This window comes from Magallana gigas, chromosome 1, assembly GCF_963853765.1.
Source record: "Magallana gigas chromosome 1, xbMagGiga1.1, whole genome shotgun sequence".
NCBI lineage: Eukaryota > Metazoa > Mollusca > Bivalvia > Ostreida > Ostreidae > Magallana > Magallana gigas.
The window spans coordinates 11119078-11139520 of NC_088853.1; the positions used below are offsets into that span (position 1 = coordinate 11119078).

At 31.6% G+C, this 20443-nt stretch overlaps 1 protein-coding gene across 3 annotated transcripts in view; it reads left to right on the forward strand.

Moving 5' to 3' along the window:
• Window positions 1-3029: 3029 nt before the first annotated feature.
• The window catches only part of LOC105332267 (receptor-type tyrosine-protein phosphatase alpha), a 73868-nt gene continuing 56454 nt past the window's right edge, over window positions 3030-20443 (forward strand). Inside the window, exons 1-22 of one of the 3 annotated variants that reach the window (XM_066082637.1) lie at window positions 3031-3150; window positions 4534-4752; window positions 7370-7594; window positions 7938-8087; window positions 9196-9333; window positions 9760-9886; window positions 10341-10402; window positions 10487-10641; window positions 11598-11691; window positions 11785-11852; window positions 11944-11980; window positions 12077-12174; window positions 13715-13846; window positions 14103-14251; window positions 14784-14919; window positions 15270-15419; window positions 15757-15850; window positions 15942-16015; window positions 16131-16265; window positions 16599-16709; window positions 17263-17402; window positions 18463-18598. In XM_066082637.1, the coding sequence (XP_065938709.1) occupies window positions 3090-3150; window positions 4534-4752; window positions 7370-7594; window positions 7938-8087; window positions 9196-9333; window positions 9760-9886; window positions 10341-10402; window positions 10487-10641; window positions 11598-11691; window positions 11785-11852; window positions 11944-11980; window positions 12077-12174; window positions 13715-13846; window positions 14103-14251; window positions 14784-14919; window positions 15270-15419; window positions 15757-15850; window positions 15942-16015; window positions 16131-16265; window positions 16599-16709; window positions 17263-17402; window positions 18463-18598 (2691 nt within the window). In that variant the 5' untranslated portion in view covers window positions 3031-3089. Of the gene's footprint in view, window positions 3151-4533; window positions 4753-7369; window positions 7595-7937; window positions 8088-9195; window positions 9334-9759; window positions 9887-10340; window positions 10403-10486; window positions 10642-11597; window positions 11692-11784; window positions 11853-11943; window positions 11981-12076; window positions 12175-13714; window positions 13847-14102; window positions 14252-14783; window positions 14920-15269; window positions 15420-15756; window positions 15851-15941; window positions 16016-16130; window positions 16266-16598; window positions 16710-17262; window positions 17403-18462; window positions 18599-20443 lie in introns of all 3 variants that reach the window. The other 2 variants (XM_066082629.1, XM_066082641.1) reach the window with 2 other exon arrangements.

Sequence of the window (20443 nt, forward strand, 5' to 3'; positions counted from 1 at the left end):
ACTTAAAGACTGACTACAAGATTCACATCAAACGAAAAGATTAATTGCTCTCCACTGCTTACAATATGCACTGAGTGACCCCTCCCCCCCCCCCCCCCCCCAAATCAAGCCTTCGTAGTGTTTCATGGGACAATGAGCAAAACGTTATATATTTGGTGAAGCGTGACAGAAATTCCGGAGGTCATAACTCCATCAAAAAAGCAATAGATATTATTGCAATATTAAAAAAAAGTCCATTACCCGGGTAGAAGAACTGTGTACCAGGATGACGGACGTATGGTCATTCTGTGTGACCTGAAAGAGAACGACGTCTTAGTAATTTTAGACTGAACAATGAAGTACTTGCCACAGGTATATCATGAGAAAATGAAAGACTTTTTTGATCAGAAATGTATGTGCTGCAGTATTCAGAGATCAAAATAGAAGCTTGATTGAAAGCTGATGTATAAATAATGCTTTTGTACAAAATAATTAGCATAGGTCTGTCAAATAATTGTCAGTTTATTTGCCCACACTGCTGGATATATTTCGTGTGTATGACATTTAAAGGTTTTGTTGTTTATTTTTACTCTTTTTTACTTGTAACACAAGACTTTAACTCACATAACGAATTATGTATATCAAGAATTCTTTGCTGGTCCTTTATAACTAGAACATACACAAGTAGCTACTAAACAACATCTGCCATCCTATACACTAAAAATAGAAAAATGAACTATGACTAAAATAGTGATCTCGCCCCTTCTAAGTATGGAAAATATAATACCATTCATGCTTCCTCTAAATTTTTGGTATTTTAATTGACAATAAAAATATTTTAAAGAAATTATTACATTCCTACCCTTAGTATTTGCAGACAAGATTTTTCGAATTATCAAAGACTGTACTGAATAAGAACTGAAGAATTTTGATGAATATTTGAATAACATTGTAGCTCTTCCCCGCTAACATCGAAAAAAACCCTTATCATGCACTGAAATATGACGGCATTAAAATGTTATAACTTTTATCCTCAATTAAGCTGCAGAAGAATCCCCAAGAGAAAATGATAGAATCCCTCCAATATCCTTTCCATCGTCAGACACAACGATAGGTCTTAACGAGCTGTACCTCGCTTCATATGAAGGAACATATGTTTTCGCGCTTAAAATTTAATCATTTGAAGACGCTTGGCTAAAACGTGTACACTATATGTTTGCCAAAAATGCAAATGTCATAGGAACTACAGATGCAAGCGTCTTAGAAAGCAGGTCATCGACGCTGTTACAAAGGAGAAGCTAATCGCGATTGAAATGTTTTATAAACATTTAGAAGATCTGAAGAGACAACAAAGTCACTTAAAAACTTGCATTGAGAATTCAGTGAAAGAACTGTCGAACTGGAAAGAGTGGTGAACTAACCTTTAACTTTGCACAGCATTTCCAGTTGCCACATTACTCCCGTGAAATGGTTGAGGATCGAAAGAAAAATAAATGTAAGCCGCCTATAAATGAATTAATGTTCATCATAAAAATGTTATAACCAGTACATGCTAGCATATTTATGTTGGCGAGCGATGGCGGATTGACATTAATAAATTTGGTATTCCATGCAAATCCCTGGTCAAACAAGGTAAATGTTTTTTGACCTGCCATTTCCATGCAGTCAATGGAATCTGACGGTTTATCACTCTAAGTTTACGGTAGCTGGCCCCTAGCTGGGCCCTAGACAGTGCATTATATAACGCCCCGTCATGCCGGGGAGGAGAAACCGATGTCAATTGAGAAGAGAGAAGCAACTCCTTTTGATGCCATGGAATTTCTAGAAGAGGTTTCCCCAGTCCCCCTCCCCCTGAATTTACATTATAGCGGCAAAAATATATGTACCTGACTGTCCGTCCATATGTTAGACGTATAGAACAGGAAGAGTTTTGCCCAGCACCAGATTATAGATGGACTTTCCTAAAGTGATTTTCCGAAATAGTGGATTTATGGTACATTGCATTGTTTATTTTTTTATGTTTAGTCATCTTTTCAAATGTATATGCTGAAATAGTATTCGCAGTGTATAAGACAGATAATCGTCTTCATTTATATCATAACACGCCCGTAAATGGTTACATGTAGTAATGCATATCTATCATTATTAATGTTTTCAGGGCATATTGATTTCAAATCTAAAATAGTAATGTAGATTCCTTATTTTACGCGAATTCTTAATTCCGCGTTTGAACGGTTTTCCAACAAAGCGCGAGAACCAAAAATCGCAAATGTCGAGATATTATCATAATTTCATGTAGTTTACATGTGGCCGAAAATTAAAGGCGAGATTTTAAAATACGCAAGACAAGCTTCTCGCGATTTTACGCGGATATTAATTTCTCACTTAATTCGGAATTTACAGTAATCACAAAATGGCCATAGTGTGTAACACTGGTGTATATTATATCTATCATATTTTACTTTTTTGCTAACTTTTAAAATCTATCGCCCATCCCACCCGCCCACCCCCGAAAAAAAATGAAAAGTAAAACACATCAATCTGTCGTAAATTTTGTTATTTTTTACCTTTATGTAAATCATAACCAGATCTCTATATTCGTAATTCTGGTTAAACAACGTTCGTGAGAACCATACAAGTTTGCAGGGATTTATTAGGAATTCTGCGGGGGATTATACAAATCTTTGAATTTCGAAACATTCTTGTTCGTACTAAATGTACTTTACTTTCTTTAGAAGATTTTTACCTACCAGAGATGAAAAGCTAGAGCTACACGTCTATATTTAAGATACCTGAGTGTAAGTACAGATAAAACGAGTTTTATTCACTTGATAGCCAGACAATTTCTCATTTCAAGCAATTTTTTATAACAACACCAAAGAATGGAAACGGAAGTTGTTACGATACACTTAAGTGTAAGTATGTGTACTGTTTAATAACGCAATAGATATGCTATACAAGTAGAAACATCTCCAACGTATCACTTAGGACGAAGTGTTTTTAAGATAATGTTGTACGCCTTTGATGAAAACCCGGAAGAATTTGCCGAATGGTAGAAATGCAGTGAAAAGGAAATGTCATCGTCTGCAGTATATTCGAATGGATAAAATATGATCGGTATATTTTCTCTGTGTGTTTTATTGCATTTTTTTCGCGGAAATCTGGCTTTTAGTAAGTATTTAGTTTACTTAAATATCAAAGAAATAAGCAGCCAAGTATGGTAAATTAATAATTTAATAGGAACCATAGAAGACATATATTTATTTTTTATGTTTTTTTTTTACCATTTCAGTGGAATAAATTAACAACTTTTAAAAACTTTCAAACCGACCCTCTAAAAATCGCTAAAACGTCAATATCTCACGAACGGAAATAACGTCATTAAAATAAAAAAGAATATATACGGCTTTAATCAATATCTACAAGATCTGAAATTTTCACGAAAACCGGTCGAGTCGTTTTCAAAAAATAATAATAATAAATAATAAATAAAAAATAACAATAATAAGGTCGCTGTTATTGCTTTAGTAAACAAGCATTCTGAGAGTATTGCATAAGCAATACACGTCCCCTACCGGTTTGTATTATTCTATGAAAGCTTCCAAGCACACAACTATTTCAGAGCTATTGTAAACGAGATGTCATGCTTTAATCCGAGATAAAAGAACAGAGGAAATTAAAACTATAAAGCTGATATAGAAATAAAATACAAAATAGGTAAAATAATACTCTTTATTTCATCTCCTGTAATTTCGCCAAGTCTATTCTGTATTTGCTGGTAAAAAATTTACCGTCTTCTGTACCCCGAATCAAACCAAACAGTTAAACAGCCCAACCCGAAAACGAACCCGATTGAAATAATACAAAAAAACCCTGCCGATTAAATTTACAACACAATGCTTGTCGCTATTTTACAGAATTCATTTGTTTGTTACAAATTATAAAAGGAACGGTGCAAGTAACGCACGATATCATTACTGACTACATACTAGCCTCGTTTATTTAATACACACCAAACTTGACAACGAACCCGTCTGTCTATCCCACCTCAGATTTCCACACTTTTTTTCTTTATGCGTTTGAGGAATAATATGAAGTTTGCTGAACAGCTTCAAAATGTCAAACTACAGATCAAGTTTACACTTTTGTAGCGTCTGGTTGACATATTTTCGAGAAAATTAATTTTTTATATTCCAATTTTTTAATGTTCGGTTTCGATATTCTGCATAACAGTGCATTGTTTTCACAAGTTCCACAAACCGGTAGGGGACGTGTATTGCTTATGCAATACTCTCAGAATGCTTGTTTAATAAGAAATACTTGTGACTATTCAAGAATGTCGTGACAATTAAAGAAAGTCATCATTGCTTTTTTGAAAGAAAAAAAAAGAAAAATCGAGATATCGATCATCCGTGAAATTAAAATCACGTTGAAAGGTACCAACGCATCAAATTTTAATTTTTCGACTTGTAAAATTGAAGACGTTTACAATATGATGACAGTAAATAGCTATGTTTCATAAATACATTCCAAACTGTTTTTTTTTTATTTCAGCCCAATTAGTGGGCGACACGACAGTAGCAATCAGCAGCACAACATACTCTAAGCCTAAAGCACATAAAGCATCGCGAGCTGTGGACGGTAATACCGACCAGGATATATCACGTTGTTTTCACAGTGATGTGAGGAGTGATATTACAGAGGCGTGGCTACGTATAGACCTTGGAGAAGTTTACAGTGTCAAGTCAGTCAAGTTCTGGTACAGGAGGGATAGTATGTATCATTAAATATAAATAATTCAATAAGTATGCATGCACCTTATTCGGCCTTACAGTTTTATTCGATCGCATGAAAATTAGCATTTATTAGGATTTGATTAAAAAAATATTTAATTGTGTCTTGTTATGTAGTTAAAGCTGTTTGGTCCGATTTTATATCAAATTTTATGCACGCCTTTAAACGAAGGTTATGCTGAGCATATCTATAATAATAAACATTGCAGTAGTGTTCCTAGTCAATTAAGCCAAATGAAGAAACATACGCACAAAATTTGCCAACAAAACAAACGACAAAAAAAGATACCGCATTATTTCGCTTCATGTTAAATTTAATCCCTGACGACGAGACGGGTATGGTTGTATAACGACTTTGTCATCGCTTTGAAAAAAGGTCAAAATGATCAGACAAATTTCAAATTAACATGTGTACGTTTTGTTCGCTAATATTTCTGAAGTTTGCTTTCTTTACAATCGATGCATAGCATGAGGTTAAATAATCCCGATCATTCGGGGGACAAAACCAAACGGTTTCTTTTTCTAAACATTCCCATGATGCATTTTGGTTTGTTTTTTTCGTTTGCCCAAAAAAGAAATTATTTTTATTTACATTGAATATTTCTAACTTTGAAAGGAGACTGGTTCAGCTGGTGTAAATAGGAGAAAGTCCACAACTTTCTTAAATGAATGGTTTGTTTGGAAAAACTTTTGATACTGTAATAAGCAAAAAAAAAAATGGACCAAGCAGCTTTAAACATTAGTACATATACATTGTTAAAAAAGACATTTGTAAGACTTGATAATGACGGCAAACAATATTCAAACGTTTCTTAACAGTGTTTGTTTAAGAAATAAGGTATCATTTTTGAATGTATATCGAGATATAAATACGGGTTCGGCACGTGATCAAATCCCCAAAAAACCCGAAAGGCTTTATGGAAGATTTGATCATGTACCAACCCGCATTTATATCCCGATATACATCAACAAATGATATCTGCGTTTGTTGCAAATTATGACAATAACAATGCTCCATACTTCCTTTTTTCTGATGACCTAGAAAGCCGCTTTGAATAAGATAACGTCACAAAAAATAGTACAACAATGTTGCAAGTGTTTGATTATCATGATAAATATGACACTACTTTTGACAAGACAACACTTTGATTATAATAAAGTGAAACAGGAAAGAAAATTCACTTGTACAATAAAAAAAAAACGATTGAAGCTTGGCGGATAAATACCACTTCTGTTGAAGTCGCAAAGCAGATAGAAATTTGAAAACGAAGCGAATGAAAGTTGAGTTAGAGCCTACTTAGGAATTTTTAAGGGGACACATTATCGCAGAATCAGATTCAAGAGCATAATGGTTTTCCTTCGACATTATAGAGGAAAGCAATTTTAACTTCTAAGATATTTTCACGGAACAAAACGGACAGAGAAGCACAAAAGAGTTGACCGTGATTAGTGAATCGACTAAACACGAAAGGTCGGTGACATTGCGTTTCCGATATTGATTGAAGCTTGTCATAAAATCAGAATTGAATTCTAAATAAATTCACTACTTGACAAATTGAGATTGTGATTTTCAAGAACGCCTTGTTACAATGTCGATCCATAAACATTATTCTGTTCACAGGCCTATTTTACATGATCATTTATCCCCCGCAATTAACGTTAGATTTTTTAAGAAAATGAATGAATGAAACTTCTTATAAAAAATTCAGATACGTTTTTTTTTGAATTCCTATATCATGTTTTCATTAGGATATATGATAGGTGTTTCAGCACAAGTCGGTTAGTTTGGGAACATAGAAAAAGTAGTGACCTTTATTATTCATGAGCTACTTTGACCTCTTGACCCGTAATTTTGTTATGCAGAATATCAAATCACTGCGCAAACAGTGTCAAATAAGAGAACACATTTGCAAGTGTAAATATTTAACAATAACTAAATAATTGAGCTAATTTTAAATCAACTCATTACTTAGTTGTTGGTATGGCTGATGATGCTAAGACAACGAAAACACCAGTGCATTAGATAGAAATGGACAAATCGTTGCTTATTTTTAACAATCCAACTAGAAAAAATATAATATCAACTTAAAACTGTAAATAAGATTTTGAAAAAAAAATAAAAACCAAAAACAACGCCTTTTATGTTTAAAAACAGCAAGATTAATCTAAACTTTTTGTTTTGAAAGCAACATAATTTCCATTTTAATTCTATGTATCTATTGAACTTCTTATTTTCTTTGCTGTGTTAAATTCTAGTATAACAAATCACCGGTAGCGAAGAAATCAATGTGACCCATTTCTAGAAATTCAATTAACATATGAGGATCAACTAACTACAATACATTACGACTCATAAGTCACTCTCTCCATGTCTATTATAACACAGCTGAACCATCAGAGCGCTTATATTAAACAGGTCCAGGGAATATATCCCAGCTCCATTATACTTTGAGAAAATAGATCAATTCGTCTTAATTTATTATTCCAATAACTATGATAATGAATAAAACCAAATTAAAGAAATGTGAAGTTCAAATTTTTTATATGTTTATATGTTCTCAGTTTTCAACAACTTTCAATGATTTGTTTCTTTTAAGGAACAGCGACAAGACTCCGTGGTCACTCTCTCCGTGTGTCCAATGATACCAATGTACCCCCAGAGTCCTCGTGTTATACAGACCCAGGAAACGTCACATTACCCACCATTATAGAGGAGGACTGTAAAAGAACAACTAGATACGTCTGGATTTATCAGACTAATAAATCTGGGGATGAAGGAGACGTGTGTCCAATTCTAGAGATATGTGAAGTCCAGGTGTTAGGTATGTTAGATTCTAAATCTTTTATACTATTTATTCAAAAGAAACTATTTTGAATGTTAATGTATTTAGCATAATGTTGTTGAACATAGGCAATTTTCAGAGGAAAGACAAAGTATAGTGTTCTAAATAATTAAATTTGCAAATAGTATAATGAAGTGACATCAGCTTAATCTTGTTTTGTATATTGTTTTTTATTTCTTTATCAAATATAAGGATGTATTATTTTAATTTACATTTAGCATGTTGAAATTGTTTCAAATAGCACTATGTATATTAAGATGTGATAAAGACTTTCGGGCCTAAAAACAGCATGATTTTTTTTTTTTAATTTGTCCTTTTTTAGGATGTGAAGTTGGATATTATGGTGAGAACTGCTCAAGGACATGTGATCATTGTAAAAACAACGCTACTTGTGAGGTAGAGAGTGGAGAATGTGACAAATTTGGTTGTGCAACTGGATACATAAAGACGAGTCCATCTGAAACCTGTGAACGTAAGACAATATAAATACTTGTAGGATAAACTATTCAAATAGTTCAAATTTAGCCTGATGTCCTTTACTGACATACCGCGACCAAACCACTGTGTGACCACTGGTGTCTGAAATCAGATACCCTGATACATGTAGCTGATAAGGGAAAACCCCTTAAGTTTTGAATTCACAAAGATCTAGACTGGATCCTTATTTTCCATAGGCTGACTTGACGGGACCTTGCATTTACAAATATTTTCTTTAAAAAAAAACCCCACTACTTTTTAAAAAATAAATGATGTCTAAATATACTCTGTACGGCCTGAAAGTAGCCAGATATTTGTCAACTGACGAATATCAGGATGTTGTTAGGTTAAATAGACAGGAATTTTCTCAGGGCTTGTAAATGTGAACTCAGGTTGTTCAAGAGTACATGTAATTGTGTTTGTGCACTGAATAGGTTAACTTATAATACAAAAAAAAGATTTTTTTTAAAAATTACCATTTGCTGTTTGTTTAGTAACATTTTGATTAAAAAGCAAGGAAAAAGTATGGAAAAGTATTCTGTTTAAAGTGCACCGATATATTCAATGAATTGAACTGAAATACATCATTAATTACGAACCCTAATAAGTTGCATAAACTAAAATTTAAAAAAAAATTACTTAATGTTTCCTATACAGCCTTATCCTCGATTCTCGTAAATTTATTAGAACGTTGTTAGGTAGATATGGTAGACAGACTCAATGGTATAATCAGGGTTTGTAAGTGTAAACTAATGATGTTCTGGACTACATTGAATTGTGTTGGGACACAGTATTGTTAACTAACAATATAAAACATACATTAAATCCCATGGATGATTTATAATTTAAATGCATCGAAAAGCCAAAAACTTCAGGTGAAGTCTATTCCTTGGTTTATATTCTTATAAAAAAAACCTGTGCACCAAGAAATTCAAGGAACTGAACTTAAATATATCATATTAGTGATATATATTGCCTCTTGCAAAACAAACAGTTAGAACGGTATGTTAATATTTGTTTTTATAATTGTCATAATACATTTATAAATAGCCTAGAATAATGCAATGCTATGTATAACACTTTAACATAAATCGTGTGTGTAGGTTGCAAACCCGATTGGTATGGAGAAGGCTGTAAATTAATGTGTGGTCATTGTCTGGGGTCAGAACCTTGTCATCACGTAAATGGCAGCTGTCCTCGGGGCTGTCAGGATGATTATATAACAGACAGGTGTTCCACGTGTAAGGAATATATATTATTTTTTTTTTATATATTGATGATTTACCTAAATACATTTTTCCGGTTTTACTGTATATTAAATTTACTTATTGAAATATTGCTATTCAAAAATATGTCTATCATATCAAATTTTCTTTCTGTTGCGGAGGATCTGTAAAAATGACGAAGGTTATACATGTACATGTAATTGCTGTTTGATAACATATCTAATGAAATGTCTTAAATGCATGCTGCTATTAACAAAGACATATTTTTGTAAAACAGTTTTTGGACCTTAATGAGACCCACTTTAAAGTGTATTTTTTTTAATTTCTAGAATGACTTTAAATACAATTGACTACAAATCAGATATCTTAGTATGTTCTTTAAAATTTTTAAATTGCAACCTGGAAGCTATGATTTAAAATAACTTCACGTGTGTGTTGTAGATTTACTTAATGTTGAGGTCTATAATGGCAATACACCAGATCTCACCATTGTGTTCCTGATAGTGGGTCCTTTCGCTGGTCTATTGGTCATTGTGCTCTGTGTCCTTACTCTGACGTGTTTATTGAGGTAACAGCTCATTCTATTAATTGCAATCTAAATGTCTGTCATACAGAAGTTAAAAAAACAGATTCCATTCTCAGGCGGGATCATAAAAGAATTTTACATTTAAGTGTTAGGTTTTTTTGTTGACATAAATGCTTCATAATAGCAAAATGAAGTTCGGATTTGCAATAAAAGTTTTGCGGTGTCGCGTAAAGTAGCTTTATGTCAGTCTCAATCTATACTAGAATATAAAGCAAATGATGAATAAATAAATATTGAACTTAAAATTTAGAACCTATTCTGGTTTTTGACCTCATATTGTTTATGCTATCTTAAAAAGCAGTTCGAGTACATGACTACGTTATAGGGTCATGTATGGTTATTTCGTGTGACTTCATGGTTATTGATTTATTGCATCGAAAAAAATAATTACTCTTAGCATGTCACCAAATTTTATAATATACTTTCTCATTTGTAGGCAATCAGGCAGGAAAGGAGGAAAACAAAATAATGACATTTGTCAAGATCTTATAGAGCAAGGTTGAATGCTTTCAGTTCCGTCAATTAGTGAAAAAATCGTGAAAAATCTGAATTTAATATTTTAAAATGTTTTTGTTAACACAGACCCAGATGATGACGAGTCTCCAGAAACTTTAGATGACACCATACTTTACACAACAGTACAAATCCGCTCTAAAAGCGTAAAGACAACTGATCTTCCCTCTGTCATCAAAACGTTAGAAAAGGATACCGATAAAGGCTTTACTGAAGAATTCAACGTATGACATAGTGCTCTATTTTTTCAGTATGATTTCTTTTAAAAAATGATACGATCAGAAAAACTGTTAAAAAAATAAGATTAAATTAAATCCTATGGCTTACTTTACATTATTTTATTGAGTGTGTTTTTGATAAAGTTTGTAAAATATTATCACTTTTGAACACATTTTACCCTGAGATTGATTTCCGTTATAAAAAAAAAGAAGAAAAGTAAAAATAGATCATAGCAAAAAAATACTCTTACTAACAAACATGCCAAAATTCTGTGATTTGCGATTTTACTATGCAAACATCCTAATTCAGTGTAGATTCTAATTTGTAAAAACTGCGGTAATTTGATTGATTCTTCAAAACTCATGTTCTACTAAAACCTTTATTTAACAATCTAGTATATTATTTTTAAAACATAATAATGTGAAATGTTTTTTGGCAATTCTTTTATTAGTCTGAATGTTAGGACTCAATTAGAGGTCCAGGTTTTTACATCGGATTGTATTAGGGGGAAATAAATATAATCTTTGAAACAACAATACACAGTGAAAATTAAATAATATTATCTTGATGAAGATTGAAATTTAACATAATTTTTTTTTTTACACTAAAAATTTGCTGTTACGGTGCAGGTATAGTTTATGTGTATTACGTGGCTGTCATAATTGAACGTGACGTAATTGAAAAAAGTCAACCAACACGATTTAAATGTATATATATATGACAAATGATAAAAAAAGTCTTTTAACATTTTTTTCAATTGTAATATTTTCAAATATCGAGTATGTAATAAATGTACACATTTAAAGGGTAGATTTTAATTTTGTTCTCCAATCTATGCAAATGACAATCATCCAACCCTGCGCCGTTTTCGCAGCTAAAGTTTCACTTTAGAAATAAAAAAAATTAGAGCTGTTGCTTATCTGAGCCAATGGGCCTCATGTTTATTTGGATTTTTTTGTAGTCTATACCTTATGGGGAGCAATCTGACATCAACTGCACAGTAGGCAAACTTCTACAAAATATTCCAAAGAATAGGTTCAAGACAACCTTTCCGTGTAAGTATACCTTATGGCAAATAACATCTAAAATCTTTAAATATTAATGCAGTTATTTTTCTTCTGATGAGCAATTAACATTTGTTTTTTTAGATGACCACTCTCGAGTTGTTCTCCAGTCATCAACAGATGGAGATTATATCAATGCCAATTACATAAAGGTTTTAAACTTACCCTATTACTGTGATTTGTCATAGTTATTTTTTTTTAAAGTATAACAATCTGTACATTAAAAAAAACCTATTGTTTCAGAATACTGACGACGATGTAGCTTACATTGCATCTCAAGGTCAGTTGAAACCAATATATGTGTTAGATCACTGATATTAAAAGTAAAAAAAATGGATATGTATTAAAATAAAATGACGAAACATAATAATAACAGGACCAAAACCTAAGACAGTTGGAGACTTTTGGCAAATGGTATGGCAGGAAAATGTGTTTGTCATTGCCATGGTTACCAACCTAAAAGAGGGAAAGAAAGTGAGGAAACGCAAATATGTGAAATAAAAAAAATGTCATAATTCATTTGTATTATGCTGATTATTCAAGTTGCTCTTGGTGGATCCATGCACATATTTTACATCAAATACCATAAATATGCATTAATTATGTAAGCTCACAATACACATTTTATATAATTATACTGCAAAACAAAGCATTTGATTGTGCATTATCTATACCATTACTAAACTGAGCATGTAGTATTTTTTTCAATCGGGATCAAATGTCAGTTGATTCTTATTTCAGATATAATGTCAATCTTTTTAATAATTTCTGTTAAATTGATGTATTATTCGGCATTTAAAAAAAGGATCCCAATGACGAGAACAATTTACATAACAGTTCTATATCATTGCACCTTTAAGCTGAACACCGCTCGTAAATAGGCACCGTCACTCGGGTACCTGATTTATAAACCTTTCGATTTCCGCACAACCGATTGCACACCTGAAACTCGCGGTCGACGTGTAGTATTCTTTTCGTCTTTGGATTTTATGCATTTAATTCTTCTTCTATATGCATATTATCGTTGTAAATGTTATGTTGACCAGTTTATTTGATGTTAGTATTCTCCTGGCTTGAAAAGAATGTGTAAAACTTGATAATTTCATTGCAAACGATGTATGTCCGCACAGGTGAGACCACTAGAGCAAAATACTTTAAACTGCTAAGAGGTCTACAGGTTATCTAGGGGTTGTAGGGATAGTGGTGATAAAAAAAAAATGGCGGACAGTGCCTATTTACGAGCAGTGTTCAGCTTTAACAAAGTAAACACGTTTTGTTAAAAGTTTTCATCTGTATGAAGAAAAAAAAAATGATTAAAAAAAAAAATAACTACTTACTTCATTGATATTAGTGTTTATATTAATGTTATACAATGCCATAGTACACAATAGCATAAGGAATGTGTTTGAATTTCTTATATCCTAGCATATAAATGCTACAAATTATTACGTATCTATTATAAATAAAAACATTGAACAGCATATACTATCATAACATATCACAACATTGCACAATGTATGCTTTGTATATATTTTTAACTGTAGGAATGTTACCAATTACGGCTTGTGCTAGTGTATCACTACCAAGTTCCGAGTTTTTGTTTTGAGGATCTATTGTTTTATTAAATTGTTCATTTAGAAAACCTACAGGTGAGCTTTTTCACAACGAGCTTGCATTACGGATCACTTTCTTCTAGCATAAATAAAATTGTTAAAGCATCGTCTAACATATGTCTAATTAAAGTAGATATTATACTGCAAACTTATATCTTAACATGATTAACATTGTTTGACTCAGTTCTTTGTTAATAAGTGATAATTTGAAAATATACATACAGTGGTTTTAGCTCGATGATAGTATGACCTGATGTAAAATTGTTAAAATGAAGGTAAAACATTGGAAGTCGACCTATAATTTACGAAAATAAGACCCTTTCCAGAAGGATTCAAAATAAGAATGGCATCATGCATAACTCCGATTAAAATTTAGTCAAATCATATGCATCTTATTTCAGATCAAATGTGAGAGATACTGGCCACTTTCTGGAAACAACAAAATGCTGCTAGAAACATTTACAATCCAAATGCTGTCTGAGAAAGCATATGCCAATTTTGCAATCCACCATCTTAAACTGATTAACAGAAAAGTAAAGTATTGAGGGGAAAATGGATTAATATTTAATTTGTTTTAAATAATGCATCATTGTTCGTATCAAATGTTTATTCAGCAACTGTTTTTTTTATTGATTTGAAGGTTTTGTGTAAAAGTAAGGTGTAAAAAATTGATAAAAGAAAATTATAGACTTTATAAAGAATAACAAACATGATGTCAGTAATAAACGCTTCGTATTTGCTTAAAATGCATTCATTTGACAAAAAACAGTGATCGTATTTTTACTTTAGACCCATGAAATCCGCCTAATAACACATCTACAGTACACGTCATGGCCTGACCATGGTACTCCTAACCCTCTGGAACTGCTTGATTTTTATCGTTATGTATCAAAGGCTATGGAACAAAATTCCAAAGAGAAACTGATTGTGCATTGCAGGTTTGATTTTGCCTATATATTTTGTTTCACTGTATTCTTGCCATGGTATCGGCCATTTTATTATATTAAACATGAATAAATTGTCAATCTATGATCACATGTGTTAATGTGTTTCATACATTGTTTTCAAACGTCAGACATCAAGTTGTTACTTGTAACATGTACTTAAATAAATGTACATGCAGGATAAGATGTCTTTGATGTTTAAATAAATAAAATATTTTAAAATTTGTTAATAAAGCACTTAACAGTTTAACGATTGTCTACAATTCAACATATTTAAGGCAAACATTTTTAACTAGAAACAAAACAGTTGATGCTACATGAATTGTGGTTTCATGTAGTTCGTCGATGATAATGCTGTTAACTATCAATTACAAAAACCCAATCTATGCCATGCCGTTATAAATAGTTGAAACTTATCGTTCAAAAAGTTTCAAATCAAAACAATCAAAAATTACAAATGCTGTTTTTTTAATAAATTTTAATCGGCATCATACTAACATATACATTATCTTTTCTGTAATTTTAGCGCTGGTATAGGACGTACCGGGACATTTATAGCCCTTGATGCTCTACACAGACAAGGGGTCAAGAAAGGCAAAATAAACATTGTGGAGTATGTGCATACCATGAGAGAAGACCGAATGAACATGATTCAAAACCAGGTACACTGTATATAAACTTCTGTTATGATCTAGCCTATTTTTTCCCATGAACTATATGAGGCTTGAGACTTAGCTCATCCTTGTGATTTTTACTATTTGCCTAGTCTGTACATTTTCATACTAGCCTTTAACGTTTGAACAAATGAATAAACCGCTAGGTTTTTAACACTCTCAATATATTGAATTATATAGTTTTAAGATAATGCATTTGTCAAACCTATTGTAATCTATTACGTACATAGTGTTTTGTTTAGTGTTTGATAACTGATAAAAATGATTTATAATATTGATATTCCAGAACATTGATACATCAACATATACTTGGATAAATTTTTTTTTACATTTTAAAGAGCCAATACAAATTCCTTTATCGTGTTCTGTACGAAAGCTTCCGAACTGGAAGTCACCTATGGCCGAGAAATAACTTTGTTCAAGAAGTCGGAACTGAGATGCAAACAGATAAAGCTGTAAACTTATCCAACTTACGAAGAGAATTTAAAGTAGTTACAAAGCTTGCATATGTTTTAACATTCTTTGTTACACAATCAATTAAATTATATGCATCACCTATTGTCCATTATGAAATAAATCAACTAATAATCAATTATTCTTGCTTCATTTAGACACATCTATATTGATTTTCATGTAAAAATTTTATGAATATATTTTTCGTGCGTTAAACAGAAATTGTATTGATAAAAGAGGTACAAATTTTGTATAAAATTCGCTTTCAAATTTTTAAAATTTTAATTTTAAATTCACAAAATAACAAATTAAAGACGGTTATATTTTATGGCCAAAAAATTGATATTTCATTTATTTATTTATTTCATACAGGATTTGGAATCTTTGAAAAAGACATTTGATGAAACAGAAACACAGATTGGACTCCAAAACTCTTATTTAAATATGACTCAAAATGTGCTACCAGGTAAGAATTTCGATGACCAGAAATATCACACATGCTGTTGAACAGGACTTTTACAATCTTATACTAATAAAAATTTACTGATTGATTTAAGCCGACAATATGAGAACCATTTTATCTTCCCCAGCAACAGGTCGAGGTTCCTACTACAATGCTGTTCCATTTTCGGTAGGTTTCTATGACATCAGTCATGAGCTTAAAACATTTAACGAAGTTAATTTATTGTGAGCTATTGATAAACGTTGTTCACAAGAACACTTATGTTCATAATCATTCATTTAAGAGCTTTACAACAAAAGGCTGCATCATAGCCGGTCAGTACCCGGTCCAAGGGGCGGGGATTGATTTGATCCGCCTCCTTGTTGACCAAGACTGCAGTTCTCTGGTCTTAACATACCCACTGTCTGAAATACCACACGTAAGATGATACTCTTTTAATGATTAAATAAGCAAATAATGTACAAAATAATAACATCTTCCGAGGTTTAATTATCTGATTCAAAATAAATGATAGTGATACATGTAAAAATTCCTAAAAAAAAATCTTTGTTTACCTTTTTTTGATTTTGAAAACTTGCAGCAAATCATATATATACTAATTTGGAAGCATTAACTGATCATAATTTTAGCTTATATGTTATATTGGGTAGTTATTTGATTTTGACCCAAAACAATTTGACTTTTTTTAATGAATTACTTATGACAATGAACATGGTTTAACATGACGCATTCTTTATCATTTCTAAATTAGAGTGCTGAATGGTTTCCTAAATCATCGATAAATTATCGGGTGGAAATAAGTCCTTCAACGAAACTGACTGTTGATGTTAACAAACAAACAATCAAAATAAAGGACCAGTCCGTACGTATTGTGTTACACTTTATTTAATTTACAATGGTACGTAAATATTTACATACACATTTAACTAATCCTATTTCAAATCTAGATAAGTTGTAATAAATCTTTGATATTTGAAACTGAAAAGTTTAGAACGAATCTTAATAGTATTTTATGTGATAAAAAGAATACAATTTCATTGAGTTTCTAAGTCTCATGACCATTGTTACCAATCCCATATTCATATTTTTACAAAGAAAGTTGTCTTCCGCTCCTTATTTGTAACGTCACAAATTCAATAATAACGAAATGCTTCTGATTGTTCAATTTAATAAAATTATACTAAATATTTAAAAAAGTACTCTTGCTAAAAAACCGTGTAAAATTTGCACTGTCTTTAATTGTTCAACATGAACAGCTATGAAGACATAATATATGACTAGCTGCTCGTATTGTTGTGTAAACAATTCTTTTTATCTTATTTATGTCATACTTTATTTGTCACTGATATTTTGATTCATAAAACATAATACACTCGTGCAATATTTACTAATTTGATTACATCTGTTTTTTAAAGAATGACAGTTGGCGCAAAATTTCAATGTACGAAATAAAAGCTTGGAATGAAAACCTACCACACGTGTTACTGTACACCATCGGAAGTGTACGATCGAGGGACCATGTCGACCAAAATAACAAACTAGTCGTTTTATCCAGGTACTCAATGCATATATATATATATATATATATATATATATATATATATATATATATATATATATATATATATATATAGTGGCATCATGTTTTTTGTTCCCCATGTTTCAAAAATTGTACTAGCCTTGTCTAATGCCATCTTGATAATAGCAATATTATTTTTGATATTTAATATTTCAATAATAAATAATATTCGACTCCGTTTATGAATGAATGATTTCATAAAACTATGTTCACATGGAATGAATACACACCTAAATAGACAATAAAGACATTTTATAAACATATCAAACATGTTCTTATCCACTTCAGGCATCAAAACTATGACAAAAACCGCTTAAATGCTTTGTAACTTAAATTCTAATAGAGTTATGGCCGATATCAAAGGTCATTATTCTCCGATTTCTTTGAACGTCATCAGTACATCATACGATCAGTAAAATCATTTAAGTACAGATTTAAAACGTGACAAACTTTAAAGAAAAAATTAAACCAGGTCGATCTTACGTCTTAGTGCGAACAAAAGCGATTTGTATTGCGTTAAATGTTTAATTCTATGAGCTTACTACTGATGTTCCAAGGAGCTCACCAGCATATTTTGATACGATTAAAAAGAATCATTTATTATATAATATACGTATTAAATAACTTTTTTAAATTTTGAGGAATATGATTTGAAGATATTTCATCAATTATAAAGGTGTTTATGTGATCAAAGAAGAAATATGTCACTTTTTTATATCAGTTTTATCAATAGCTGTACTATAGCAAAACATTTAAAGTTAGGAGGAACAGTAGTCTAAATAACAAAGTCTCTCTTTAGGAAAAACGATCAGTGTAAAATCAAAGTTTTAAGCTGAATACAAATAAAGTTCTTGTAATCGTGAATGTTGAAAAACTAAACCTTTAGTAAAATGAAAAGTTTAAATTGGTTTTAATACAAATAACTTAATTTTTGCTTTCTACTCTTATTTAATTTTTTTATTCTTCTACATGTAAGGAATATACACAAATATGAAAAAATTAACAAATTCAAAACACTTTTGTTTGTTTTCTTCAGGGATGGTGCGTCCAGATGTGGGGAGTTTTGTGCTGTGTATAACGCCATACAACAACTACAACAGGATCAGGAGGTGGACATGTTCACCATTGTCAGACAGCTACAGAGTCGACGTCCGGAAATGATTTCTGATGTGGTATAATTTTTTCTTTTTTTTTTCAAACTTTCATGTACAGATTATTCACATCTTCTTATATGTTTAGTTGACAGTGCATAGACATCACATATTCACTTCATTTGAGATTTAGAATATAAGTATAATATAGACACAGTCACATACCGAAGATAAAAAGCACATGTACAAACAAGTGTATACACCGACAGACAGACATATATATGCACAAACAATCTCGAAAACTTGCTTTTATCACCTATGAATTGGGGGTGGGGGGTGGGGGATGAAAGGGGGTGGAGAAAGAGTGGGGAACACCATAACTTTTAATATGTTGATCATAAAGTATGAATTCAACATAAAAAGCAACAGAAACATTCGAAAGAAACTAAATTTTAGATAAGCTAATTCGCACCAGTTTAAATGTAGATGTTATTTTTTTTTAAATATTAAATTGATAAAATTTATATAAATGCTAAAAACTTTTTGAAAAGTTAGTGTAATCTTGAACTCTAACCTATTTACATCCTATATATATATATACGTTTTTGTAATTTATAGCATTTAATGTTCAATATGAACCATTTGAAGTGTTACTTAAAGTGTATTTTCAGTGGAAAATAAGTAATATCTTATCATCTGTAATAAAAATGAGGTCTTACTTGCTAGTACACAGCAAAGAAGTACGAAATTGTCATATGGTATTGACTTTTAAACAGACCGTCAACGTATGTAAAAAATAGATCTTTGTATCGATGTTGCATGTCTATATTACAACGGTACCGCTAATGGGTGTATTTACATACAACATTTATTTTATTAGGTCTTTCCACCTTTCAGGTGAAAGACCTTTTGTATTTCTTATGTTTTTAGGTCTTTCCACCTTTCAGGTGAAAGACCTTTTGTATTTCTTAAGTTTTTTTATTTTTTTTCTTCTCTTTTTTTCCAGGGACAGCTTTTTTATTTCAAGAGCTATTGAAACAATTTTTTCTTTATGTTATTGGCCATTAAAAGTTATGGTACCAAATGACCCTTTGCTTGATAACTCCCAGAACTTATAAAGTTATTGCCCTTGTGTACGAAAAGCTTGTTATCGCTACTCCTCTGAAACCATAAGAGATAGAGACTTGGAACTTTTACCAATGTCTTCATTACACTTAGAGGGTTCTTCAATCTACTAATACCGAAAGGATCCGAGACCCCCTTCTATCAGTTATTGCCCCTGGAAGTATTTGAATTTCCATAGAATCACTTCCTACTTTTTTATTATTTATCATAGAGACCACTTGGGATGGAAGCGTCTACATTGGCCGAACAAAATAACATAAAGGTCAAAGGTCAAGGTCAATTAGAAATCTGTTAATTCATGAGTTTTTAGATCTCTTTTGTTAAGAGTGGTAGAGAAAAACTTTTTCATGGATGTATAAGGACATCTTAAAACATTTTAAAATATAGCCCCTCGGCTCATACCTTTGAATAAATACAAAGTTATTAAAAGTTATGGTACCAAATGACCCTTTGCTTGATAACTCCCAGAACTTATAAAGTTATTGTCCTTGTGTACGAAAAGCTTGTTATCGCTACTCCTCTGAAACCATAAGAGATAGAGACTTGGAACTTTTACCAATGTCTTCATTACACTTAGAGGGTTCTTCAATCTACTCATACCGAAAGGATCTGAGGTCCCCATCTAGAAGTTATTGCCCCTGAAAGTATTTACATTTCCATAAAATCACTTCATACGTTTTTATTACTTATCATAGAATTTTCGGACCACTTGGGATGGAAGCATCTACCTTATCCGAACAAAATAACATAAAGGTCAAAGGTCAAGGTCATTTGGAAATCTCTAAATTAATAAGTTTTTAG